At 65.3% G+C, this 12,224-nt stretch overlaps 1 protein-coding gene across 1 annotated transcript; it reads left to right on the forward strand.

Moving 5' to 3' along the window:
• The first annotated feature begins 1,029 nt into the window (after nucleotides 1-1,029).
• On the forward strand, nucleotides 1,030-12,191 carry SYT7 (synaptotagmin 7). The gene is made up of 8 exons (XM_033515239.1): nucleotides 1,030-3,693; nucleotides 5,357-5,482; nucleotides 7,740-7,875; nucleotides 8,290-8,560; nucleotides 8,911-9,080; nucleotides 9,490-9,604; nucleotides 9,684-9,883; nucleotides 10,687-12,191. Exons 1-8 carry the CDS (start codon nucleotides 3,113-3,115, stop codon nucleotides 10,789-10,791), a joined length of 1,704 nt encoding a protein of 567 aa, XP_033371130.1. The 5' UTR covers nucleotides 1,030-3,112; the 3' UTR covers nucleotides 10,792-12,191.
• Nucleotides 12,192-12,224: the final 33 nt, after the last annotated feature.

The following is a 12,224-nucleotide window of genomic DNA, read 5'->3' on the forward strand; positions in this document are numbered from 1 at the left end:
ATCCTGGCACTCCGGGGGCGGAGGGCTGCTTTTCCTTCTCTCTCGCAGGAATTCAGCTTCTCTCTCTTGTATTTCCCTTTTCTTTCTCCCCCGGAATCCGGCCGCTGTAGCGATCTAGACAGAGACTTTTGGAATAACAATGACAACACAGTGCAGCAGAAATGGAGCTCCTACCCTCCCAAGGAGTTTATCCTAAACATTTCTCCTTACGCTCCGTACGGTGATCCGCGCCTTTCCCTCAAGTGAGTTTCTCCTTACCGCGTATGCTCCGTGTAGTGAGTATATGGGCAGCACCCACTCGCCTTCCTCCTCCCCTTCCTCCTCCTTTCCCTCCTCCTTCTCCTCCCCCTCCTGCTCCCGAGCTCCCCGCACGCCACCCCATGGGCCGTCCCATGGAGACGAGCAACCCCTCCTTCCCGCATTCCCGGGGCCGGCCGGGATCTCCCTCCAGGACGGGGTTGCGCGTTGGGGGCACCCCCTCGGTACGGGGACAGGTCCCCCCGGGGCTGGGCTGCCGGCGAGCGGGCCCCCCTTCCCGACCCCTCTCCCTCCTCCGCCCTTTCTCTTGGATGTTTTGCCGAGGCCCCCGCGCACCCCGCGGCCAGGACCCCTTTTTTTTGCAGTGCTGATGTCTCTCTTTCTCTCTCTGTCTGTCTGTCCGTCTCTTGTCCGTCTGCCCCCTCCGGCTCTGTCGCCCCCCCCCGCCCTCATTCCCCGACGGCTCCCCACGTTTTCCACGTCCATCCGTGTGTCCGTCCGGCTCCCTTCGTGTCTGTCTGGGGGGGTCCGGCCGCCGGCCCGGCCCAGTGGCTCTCTGTTATCAGGGGCCAAGCTGACGGCGTCGGCCGCCGCCGGGCTGTCCGGGGACCGCGACGGCCGGCCCGGGGACAAGCAGCGGCTCGGCGAGGATGGCATGAGGAGCAGCGTGTCCGCCCACAGCGAGCCCGGAGCGGGAAAGGCGGCACGGGGCCGCTGGCACACGGTGCAGAGCCACTTGGCCGCAGGGAAGCTCAGCCTGTCCAAGTGAGTGAGCACGGCACGGTCCGGCACGGCCACGGCCGGCGGGCCCGGGCGCCCGCTCCCTGCTGCGGATGCGCTTGGATGGGGGCCACCGAGAGGTCCCCAGGACCACCGTGCCGAGGGAGAGGAGGCGTTTCCCGTTCTCCCAGCGGTGTTTTGGCTCAGGGGCAGCAGAGGAGGCAGCCGGGCAGGAGCAGCACTTTTGGGCGCTGTCCCCAGCGCGTTTCCAGCGCTGAAGGTCACCCTGCCCAGTCCCGGTGGGAAGCGGCTCAGCATTCCCAGCTCGGCTTCTCAGGGCAGGCAGCGCTACCTCGGTGGTGTCCCAAAGGCAGGAGGTGCTGTCCCACGCTCCATCCCTCAGGGACAATCAGGGACAATGTGCGGCATTTTCCCCCCGTGCGCACCCTTTAACCCCGGCACAGCCACCGGACCCGGCGCCGGCACCACCTCCTGATGTCAAGGAAAGCTGGGAAAAGCCCGGGGCTGATCAGATTTAGGGAAAATCCGAGCTCTGGCAGGCTCTGCGGGGCTCCAGGCCGGGGTGGGGGTCTCGGCGAGACCTTTCACTGCTGGCAGCGCCGCGGCTCTGGCGGGGGTGACGGGGGTGTGCCGGCTGTGGGCTCCGTCCGGCGTTCTCGGTCTCTGCTCCGCTTCTCCGCGCTGGGATGTGGCAGCCGGGGGGTCCCGGCAGCAGCGCCGGCACTTCGGGAGAGCTCGGTGACACCGCCCATTCGGCGTGAGGCTGCTGCGCTCCAGCTGGGCACCGGGAATCAGGAGGGAGAGGCGAGGAAAAGCGGGAGCGGCGCTGCCTTCAGCCGTCCCCCCGCTGGGAATCCGGACAGACGGATGGGCTGGCGCTGGCGACAAGGACAGGGTTAAGGGCATGTGGAGGAGCATCCTGTTCTCCAGCAGCCCCTTGGCTGGGGGTGTCCCGGGGGTCCAGGCCGAGGGTCCGGCTGTGCCGGTGCCAGGGGATCCATCCGGGCACGGGCAGGGCGCGGTGCCGCCTGGCACGGCGCTGGAGGAGCTCGCGCCTCCAGCTGGCGCGGGGCCGACAGGAGCCAGATTTAGTTTTCTGTGACTGAGAGGTTGTAAATTGAACTAATTTAGGATTCGATAGGAAAACGAAAGGAGGTCGGCGTCGGCGCAGAGTGGGGGGCGGCAGCGTCCGGGCAGTGCCTTTGGCCCCATCCGTGGGGCTCCGTCCATCCTAGCTCTCTGCTCCTCTCCACTCCCTTCCCTCTTCTCTCTCTTTTCCCCACCTTTCGCTCTTTCTTCACCTCTTTTTTGTTTTGGTTTGGTTTTTTGTTTGGTTTTTTTTTTGGTTTTTTGTTTTGTTTTGTTTTGTTTTTTTGTTTTTTTGGAGCTGCCTATCCCCTCCCCGCTACTTCTGTGTCCCCGCTGCTGGCATTGCACGATGGCACAGCTTTGCCCCGTGGTCCCAGCGGCAGCGCCGGGACGGGGACAGGGTCGGTGGCTGCCGCTCAAAGCCACTCCTCTATGCCGGGCGGGGGTCCCGGGAGGAAATTCCTCCCCTGACCTCGTGGCCACGAGCTTCCCATGGACAATCCAGTGCGGCTGCATGGGCTGTGCCACGCATGTGCTGCATGGCCAGCGCCGCTTCCTTGGGGCATCCCGCTGCTCTCCTCGCTCCGCCGCCCACACGAAGCCCGTCCGCCCCGGGCCACGCTGCTCCGCTCTCTGTGTCCCAGCAGAGCTGCGTCCGTATCCCTCCCTCCAATCCCATGATCTCCCATCCCGGTTGGAGCCTGGCTTGGCCCTGGGGACGCCTCGCTGGAATGTCACCACCACGGGGGTTCGGATTCCCCCCTCCCGCAGCGTCCAGCACGGAGGGGACGGGAGGCCGAGCCCCCGCGGCGCCGCTGCTGGGTGCTGGGCTGGACTGGGAGGGACTGGGACGCTGGGATGGGCTGGCTGGCAGCACGTGAGCGGGCGCCACGGGATTTGCCTCCACGCAGCAGCCTAATTATCCCGCAGAGCAGGTCGGCCGGCGTGCTGGGAAGGCGCTGGCGGAGCGGCGGCCGCGGGAGCGGGTGGGCATCCGGCCCTGGCGAGCCCCCCGGGAGGCAGGATGGTGGCGGCCCGAGCCCCCCGTGCCGCCGGCAGGGCCGAGCCGCGGGCGAGAGGCGGAGGATCCGGGCGCTGCCCCCGCTGGCTCCCGCCGGAGCGCTCCCTGCGCTGGGGCATCTTCTCTCTAACTCTCTTCTTTTCCTTCCTCCAATTTTGCCCCTTCACCTTCTTCTCCTTTCTCTCCTCTCCTCTGCCCTTCCTCTCCCTAAGTTTCGAGGACTCCACCCTGTCCACAGCCACTACCCTTGAGTATATCCCCACCTCAGCAGGCGATCCCAAATTCCAGAGGCCCCGCACGCTCGTGCGCCAGCAAAGTCTGCAGCAGCCCCTGAGCCAGCACCAGCGCGCCAACCACAGCCAGCCCACCACCAGCCAGAGCCTGGGCCACCTCCAGGCCCACAGCGGCTCCTCCGCCGCCGCCGCCGCCAGCTCCCGGGGCTCCCGCGGCGGCCCGGCGCGCCAGGGCACCGCCGCCGGCTCCAAGCAACGGATGGCCGGGGGCAGGAGCCGCTCCAACCCCGGCAGCTGGGACCACGTGGTGGGGCAAATCCGCAACCGCGGCTTGGACATGAAGTCCTTCCTGTAAGTGTGCGTTTGCCATCACTGCCCTCTGCATTCTTCTCTCCCCTCCATTCCTCTCTCCATCCTTTCCCTTCCTTTGCTCTCTCTGCTCCATCACTTTCCATGACCAGCTCATGTGCTCTATCCCTCTGCTCCTTTGCTCTCTCTATCCCTCTCCATCCCTCTCTGCTCTGCTCTATCCCTCTGCTCATCCCTCTCTAGACCCCTCTCCCTCCCTCTCTCCTCTCCTTCACTTGCCCCGGCGCGGCCGCTCATCTGTCTCTCCCTTGGGGACGTGCTGCCCATGGCCTGCGGGAAGGTCCGTGTCCCCCCCGGCTCACGGGGGGGGCTCAGGGAAGGGGCTCATGCACTTCCCCAGTGTGCTTTGAGGTGTCCCTGGCCGTCCCCTTCCATCCCCAGGGACGGCCACCAGCGGGGCCCCCAGGGAGTGATGTTATCCTAAACTGGTCATGGTGCGGGTGGCAGAGTCTCCCGTGCCGGGGTGACCGTGAGTCGGGCCCCGGTATCATTCCCAGCTGGAGGAGCCGTGGGATCTTTAATCCGCCTTAACCCCATCTCCTCCATCAGCGCTGTATTTCCAGCATCAAACCCCGGGGACTAATCCGACTGCCGTGCTGTCACCGTATCTCGGCACATGACATTGTCCCTCCACTGCAGAGCTGGGCCCCCCGGCTCCATCTTCCCTTGGATTCTCCAGCTCCTCCCTGGCTGCTGTTTGCCCCCTGGCACCCTGGAAAAGGGAATGCTGAGGTTCCAGCTTTGCCTTCTGCAGGCTGGTGGCACTTGGAGGGGGACGCAGGACTGACCCTGCCCTTCCATGAGTTGACACAGCTCTTCCTGCATCAGGATTAGATGAAGGACACAAATTTGGGTGCCCATCCCACCCCCTTCCTGCTCTGGCGAGAGGGTTGAACCTCTGTGTCCTGCACCCTGGGGTGCACTGCCCATGAGCCCCTCTCCGCTCTACCCTCTCCCAGGTTCCTCCCAGCTCCATTTCCTGGCTTCCTGACGTGGAGCTGCGGCTCACCAGCCATCCCGAGGGTCACGTTCTCCCTGTTTACCCAGCGCCGGTGCTGGTTCCAGCCTGACTTGGCGGAGAGGGAGCAGCCGCAGAGCCCAGACGTGCCGAGTCAGCTCCGCTTCCCAGCGGAGGAGCCGCTGTCATTTCCCACCGCCTCTTTCCCGATCCATCGATTTTTCTTTCGCTCTTCACCCTGTTCACCCTCCCCGGCGCCGCGGGGTAAAGGCGGCTACAGACCCGGGCGAGGACACGGAGAGGGCAAAGAGCCTTGGCCATGGCACCGCCAATCCCTTCCTCCATGGAATGATGCTGGCACCTCACTCCTGTCACACTCTCCCTCATTCCCAGCCCCTCCAGGCACCTTTTTCCCCCTTCATCAGGATTTTGGTATCCTCCCTGCCCGGACCGGTGGAGGAGAGGGACAGCGCGGGTATCCACGCGTGCCTGGCTCCTTTCTCCCCACAGCCCTGTGCGCCCTATCCCGGCCATTGTCACCTCGCAGGAGCCGGCGGGGAGAGCCGGGGTCCCCTCGCCGCCGGGGGTCCGCGGGACGCCGCCGGTTCCTGCCGGTTCCCTGCCTGACGCTGTGTTCTCCTCTCTCTTTCTCTCTCTCTCCCGCTGCCGGCGGGGCCGCCCGGGCAGGGAAGGCCGGATGGTGGTGTTATCCCTGGTTTTGGGACTCTCAGAGCAAGATGACTTTGCCAATATTCCCGACCTGCAACCCGCTGGGACGCAGCCGAACCAGGCGAACGCTCAGGGGGACAAGAGGTATGAGCGAGGACGAGGCCAGTCCCGCAGGAGGAGGAGACGAGGGCCTCACCCAGGGTGGAGGAGGAGGAGGAGGAGGAGGCTGGCCTCGTGGAGCGCGAAGGTTGGAGCGGCACAGGGTGGCCCAGCGGGCACCGGCACGTCTGAGCTCTCCCCGGCACCGGCACCCGCGGTTCTGCCTCCGGAGCAGCGGCACCGAGAGCACCCCCATCCCTACCTCCTCCCTCCTCCCTCCTTCCTCCCCCTCCTGCCCTTTCCGGCCCTGGCTGCATGCGGGGGTGGGGGCTGGGGGACACGCTCAGGGACCGGGGGACACGGGGGGTACCCCCCACGTGATGCCGCATGGGCTGAGCTGTCCCATGCTGACACCCCGCTGCCACCTCCATCCCGGCGGGATGGGCAGCTCCCCTGGGGACCCGGGGACACCGCTGCGGTGGCAGGGGGGCAGAGAGATCGCCACAGGCCGGGGAGAGGACGTCGTACCCCCCGTTATCCTCCAGCACGGCACAGCCCCTCGCCTCCGGCTGCTCCCCGCATTCCCGGCGTGCCGCAGGCTCGGCAGCGCATCCAGCCCCTGCCCCGGCGCCCGGGCGCGGCCACCGGCGCTGGCTGGCAGAGGCAGAGGGTCCGTGCGCCGGCGGGAGCGGGTGTTCATCCCCTCCGGAGCGGGGAGGAGGTGTGAAGCCAGCGGGCGCTGCCTCCCCGTGTGCTCGGCGTGCGGATGAACTGGCACCGTTCTCGCCCGCCGGCTATTTTTACCCTGCTCCGCTTGGTTTCGCTCCATCTTTTAGCACTTCCCTCCCCGGCGTCGCGCTGCGCAGCCGGTCCCCGCCGGGAGCACCGGCAGCCCGTGCTGGCCGCCGGCTGCCCCGTGCCGAGGGGACGGGGACGTGGGACACGGCGGGTGGGTGGCTGTGCCGCAAAGACCCCGCTCCCCGCTTGTCGCAGCTCCCTGCTCCGAAACCCCATCCCAGCACATGCATGGCATTCCCCACCTCCATCCCTTCCGCTCCTCGTTCCCTGGGCTCCGCAGGACGCGGCGGGATCGGCCGGCGGAGGGGACCCGCTCCGGCAGCCTCGGCTCTCTCCCGCCCACCGACGCTGCCGACCACCCGCTCTTCTTCCTCAAAACATCTCCTCCATCCCTGTTTCGCAGCTTCTTCCTTCCAGCCTGTCCCCGGCGGCTCCAGCCCGGCTCCTCGGCGTGTCTCCTGTCCCGGTGACTCCGTCTGTCCGTCCATCCGCCCCTGCTCCTCTCTCCCATTCCCTCCCGGCAGGCCGGCGCTGGACGACGCTGCTCCTCCTTTCTTTTGCTCTCTCCCGCTCTCTCTCCCGCTATCCGTGACCTCCACCGGCATTCCCGGCTCCACCGGCGCCTCCTCGTGCAGCGGCCCCACTGCCGGCTCCTCCGCCTTCATTTTCCCTGGTTTTAACCTAATTTTGCCTCCCCAGCTGTCTTGGCCTCTCCGGTCCTTCCTGGGTGCTATCCCGTGTGTGCGTGTGGGTGTCCCCATCGCCCCCCCATGTCCCCTCCCTGTGTGCCTGCGTGTGCTTGGTGTGGTGGCGCGTGTCCGTGGCATGTTGTGGCTTCCCGTGTGTCCCTGCGCCTCTCGGTCCGTCTGGTGGTTTTTCACTGTGTCCCAGCTCGGACAGGAGCCGTGGCAGGGGGGTGGGAGCATCCCGGGATGCCTGTCCCCTCCGCCACGTGCCTGTGTCCCGTTGTCCCCGTGCCTCGTGGCAGTGTGGCCTAGGTGCATTCCAGCCCGTCTCCATCCCTGCTCTGTCCGTCTTGCCTCCTGCCGCTCCCGGCTGCCCACCCTGCCCGGCACCATGTCCGGGAGCCACCGTGTGTGGGGACAGCCAGGACAGTGACCCCAGGGGTGTCTCAGCCACAGGAAAGTGGGGCAGGGGACAGTGAACCCACCTGGAGCACCCGTGGGTGCCTGGCGCCCACCGGGATAAGGGGGTGCGGTGTGTGAGGAGCAGCCAGAGCCATGGATGCTGTGGGGACCGTGCTGTCCCTGCCATCGCCGTGGGACGTGGCCAGGGGGACTTGCTGCCATGCCCTAAGGGTGCCAGGCCACCAGCTGGCTCCAGGATCAGGGCCAGGATGCTGGTGGGCTGCAGCCGCCGTGTGTCCCGGCAGCGTCCGGCACAGCCTGGGCTCAGTATCCGCTGGGAGAGGGCGCCCGGGAAGCCCTTCGCTGTCTCGCCCTCGGCTCCCGGCCCCTCTCCTCCAAGGCCTCTCTTCCTGCAGGTTGCCGGCCGGTGGGAAGGCTGGGAACGCGGCACCGGCGCCAGGGCAGCCGCCGCACGATGAGTCCGACCGCAAGACGGAGCCACACTCCTCCGTCTCCGACCTGGTCAACTCCCTGACCAGCGAGATGCTCATGGTGGGTGGGTGGGGTGCGCCAGGTTTGGGGGTCTCCATGGTCGGTGTCCAACCCTCCCAGCTCTTCCCTGTGCCATCCACAAGCCCTCTGGCACATCCCTGCACGCTGTGCCAAGTCCCTGTCGGCTGAGCCGGCGCGCCGCGGACGTGTCCCCCGGGCTGGCACGAGGGAGCGAGTCGTGCCGGACACGTGAGGGATGCGCTGTCAGGAGGAATTTGGCTAATTGGAGCTCCTGTTCCACGGGACGAGTGGCGCCGAGCCAGGAGGCGTCGGAGGCGGTGGGGGCAGCAGGAAGCCGGGGAGAGGCTGATGTCCCCTGACAACTGGCGGGGCTGGGGTCGGGGGGATGGGGGTCGGGTCCCCGCCAGCCCTCGGTGCGGAGCTCACCCCCCTTCCTCTTTCCCCCTCCCGCAGCTCTCCCCGGGCTCCGAGGATGATGAGGGCCATGAAGGCGTCAGCCGGGAGAACCTGGGCCGCATCCAGTTCAGCGTCGGCTACAACTTCCAGGAGTCCACCCTGACCGTGAAGATCATGAAGGCGCAGGAGCTGCCGGCCAAGGACTTCAGCGGCACCAGCGACCCCTTCGTCAAGATCTACCTGCTCCCCGACAAGAAGCACAAACTGGAGACCAAGGTCAAGAGGAAGAACCTCAACCCGCACTGGAATGAAACCTTCCTCTTCGAAGGTATGGATTGGGATGGACTGGAGGGGATCAGGGTGGGAGCAGAGCCTCGTGGGATCCTCCTGGGGTTCAGCTCAGCTCAAGCAACCAGTGTGGTGGCTATTGGTGATGCAATGGGTTGGCCAAGCCACCGAGGCCAGGCTGGATGTGCATCCTATAAAGAGGATGTGGGGGAAGGTTTGGAAGGCTCCATGGGTGGGCGCAAAAGTGGGAATTAATGTGGCAGCAGCTCCTTGTGCCATGGGCTGCTCCACATCCTCTGCCTGGTGCCAGGGTCTTGCCACCAGGACAGGAAGGATGGAGCAGTCCTGGAACTGCGCCTCATCCCTCTGGCTTTTCCTTCCCTGGCACAGGGTTCCCCTACGAGAAGGTGGTGCAGCGGGTGCTGTACCTCCAGGTCCTGGATTACGACCGCTTCAGCCGCAATGATCCCATCGGAGAGGTGTCCATCCCGCTCAACAAGGTGGACCTGACCCAGATGCAGACTTTCTGGAAGGACCTGAAGCCCTGCAGTGATGGCAGTGTAAGGCCCTGGACCCCTCCCATCCCCCTGGGGAGGGCAGGTGACCCCCTGTCCCTGCAGAGTCCCAACAGGACCACCCCGATCACAATAGGGACATTTTCTGTTTCAATATCTGACGGAGATTTTTGTCTTCTCAGATTTTATATTAAGTAGCCCAAAGTCTCATTTTGGGTCAAACCAGACTGTTTCAGGTGGACCTAAAATGAAAGTTTTCTCCTTCTCCTGCCTCCAGCAAGACCAGAAAAAGTCCCACAGGGTGTGGCCCTGTTTCCTCCTGCCCTGATTTTCCGTGCTTTCCCAAACCCCACCCTTGGGCTGCTCCAGTGGGGGGGTCCCATGCCAGCACCCCGCTCCCACAGAGGAGCTCTGGGGGGCGTGGGTGTCCTCAGGGAACGCATGTGTCCCGCAGGGAAGCCGTGGGGAGCTGCTGCTGTCGCTGTGCTACAATCCCTCGGCCAATTCCATCGTGGTGAACATCATCAAGGCACGGAACCTCAAAGCCATGGACATCGGGGGCACCTCAGGTACGGCACCGGCTGCCCCCATCCCGGGTGGCATTCCCTGGCTCCCATCTGGGGCTGAGAGCGGCTCCTCTCCCGCCAGATCCCTACGTGAAGGTGTGGCTGATGTACAAGGACAAGCGGGTGGAGAAGAAGAAGACGGTGGTGATGAAGCGGTGCCTGAACCCTGTCTTCAACGAGTCCTTCGCCTTCGACATCCCCACGGAGCGGCTGCGCGAGACCACCATCGTCATCACCGTCATGGACAAGGACAGGCTGAGCCGCAATGACGTCATCGGCAAGGTGGGTGACACACCCGGGGGACTCCGAGGTGGGAACTGGGGACAGCCAGGCCCGGGGCTGCCAATGTCTGGTGCCATCTCCAGTGTGGAGAGCGGTGGGGACCCCTCGTGCTGGGTGTCACATCCACAAAAGGGCCGGAGTTCTCCCAGAAAAGCAGGGATAGGGCATGGGGAGCCACACCGGGATGGATCCCACCCCATGGATTACTCCCGGGGACAGGAGTGGCGGAATTATCCATGAAATCATCATTAGCACAAAGATGACAAAGGAGCAACATAATCTCCGCCCGCGATCCCCAAACGCTGCGCTGGGACCGGGAAAACGCAGCAGTTGAGATAAATCCATTAAATAAATCCCCGGATCAGCGCCGATGGGCTGCCGGGCAGGGGCGGAGGTGGCAGCGTCCCCAGTGTGGACACATCCAAGAGCCCGGATTCCAGGCATGGACAGGCAGTGTCCATGATATCCCGCTCTCTGTTAAAACCCTGCCATGGCCTGAGGCTCGCTAATCACTTTTGATCGCATAATTAGCAGCGCGCTCTGTTCCATCCCGGCTCTCCGGCGATGATCCGCGGAGCCGGAGCGGTGGCACCGGCTCCCGGAGGTGGCAGCAGCAGCAGCGAGAGCTGGCACACGCGCTTTTCCACGGCGCCATATGGAAAATCGAGGGATAAAAATAGCCCGGCTCCGCGCCAAGCCCGGAAAAGCGGGGCTGGAGCAGTTTGGGGGTGAAGGCATCAGCACCGAGCGGCGGGTCGGGGGATGGAGCGGCCGTGGCGGCTCCAGGGATGCGTTTCCCGCAGATTTACCTGTCCTGGAAGAGCGGTCCCGGCGAGGTGAAGCACTGGAAGGACATGATCGCCCGCCCGCGGCAGGCAGTGGCACAGTGGCACCAGCTGAAGGCCTGAGCGCCCCCGGTCCGCGGGCTCGGGGTCCCCCTTCCCAGCTCCCAGCCCCTTCCCGCGGCGCTCCCGGCCAGGGACCGGCGGGACAGCGGCCTGGCTCACGGGAACCCTGCGGGAGGACGGGGACGGAGCCCCCCCGACCCCCCGCGTTCGCCTCTCCCTGGGGTGTGGGGGGTGCGGAGCCGCCCCCCACCCCGGCCGAGGAGGTGCCAGAAGCGATGTCCCCCCCATCCCTATTCCCACCACCGGGCAGGACTTCTGCGAGTGCTTCCAGCCCCGCTCCCGGAGCCCCTCGGCCCCTCCCCGGCCTCCCCCCCCCCATTTCAGGGGGTCAGGCTGCAGGTGCAAGAGGGACCCTCCGCCCTCCCCGTTCAGCTCCATAAAACCTCTCGGAGCCGCCAGCGGAGCCACGGAGCCCCCCCTGCCCCGCCCCGTCCCCACCGCGCCCCCCTGGAGCCTCCCGGGGCGGGCGGGGGACACCGAGGGGAGGGGACGGCCCCTTTTCCTGGGATCGGAAGCCATGACACAGTTCCTTATCCAAAGCGGGCTCCTCCGTGCACTGCCTTCAGCCGGGTTCGATGCTTTACCTCCGTCTTGGGTCTCGGCGGGAGCGGGGGGTCCCTAAGGCGGGCCCCCATCCCGGGCTCGAAGGGGCCCCTCGGGGGAATGCGGAGCTCCACAGGGTCCCCTTCCAGCCGGGGCTGCTCCGGGAGCCCCGTGCCCACCCCTGGGGATAAAGGGTAGAGCGAGCGCTGTTGTCCCCATCGAGGGCAGGTGACATTCCCTGGGCTGGTGGCATTCCTTGGGACGGCCAGCCTGGCAGGATCAGTGCCAGCAGCAGCATCCCCACGGAGCCCTGGGATGCACATGCCAGAGCCCTTCCCGCTCCCTGGGACCCCCAAAAACAGGGATAGACCCACCTGGGAGCCCCACAGGGGTGACAACGGGGTCGGTGGTGGCTCTCCGGGCAGACGCCAGATCATCCTCAGTCTTCCTGCTCCCCCCGTGGCACCTTTGGCTCCCAGCAGCTCCCACAGCCCCAATTTAGACGATTTTGGACAATCTGGAGAGAAGTCATAATACTGCTATTACAGTAATAACAACGCTTTTAGGGACATTTGTATTTTTGTCATATTCTCTCTTTTTTTAACATAAAAGAAGAGACTTACATGCCTGGGGAAGGGGTGGCAGGGCCAGGGCTGTGCCAAGCCGGGTGCCCCCCGTGGCCCTTTGGGCACCCTGCTTTTCCAGGCTGGATTCCTCGTCCGCGGTCGGGCTCCCCGGGGGTTTGTGTGTTCATTTTTAACTCTAGAGCTCGTAGCCGTGATCTTGTTCAGGTTCTCTCTTCTTCATGTGACGGTAACATCCAACTGGTGTGTAAAATACAGAAAAACAGAAAAAAATTTCTTTCTCTCAGTGGGAGACTGAGGTCCATG

The sequence above is a fragment of the Parus major genome, chromosome 5, assembly GCF_001522545.3.
Source record: "Parus major isolate Abel chromosome 5, Parus_major1.1, whole genome shotgun sequence".
In the NCBI taxonomy this organism is placed as follows: domain Eukaryota; kingdom Metazoa; phylum Chordata; class Aves; order Passeriformes; family Paridae; genus Parus; species Parus major.

Excerpts from the sequence above, each read along its gene's own strand:
- SYT7 (XM_033515239.1), top strand. The coding sequence starts at position 3,113 with ATGGTGGCGGCCCGAGCCCCCCGTGCCGCCGGCAGGGCCGAGCCGCGG. Across the intron at positions 7,876-8,289 it reads TGACCAGCGAGATGCTCATG|CTCTCCCCGGGCTCCGAGGA; the intron begins GTGGGTGGGTGG and ends CCCCTCCCGCAG. Across the intron at positions 9,884-10,686 it reads GCAATGACGTCATCGGCAAG|ATTTACCTGTCCTGGAAGAG; the intron begins GTGGGTGACACA and ends CGTTTCCCGCAG.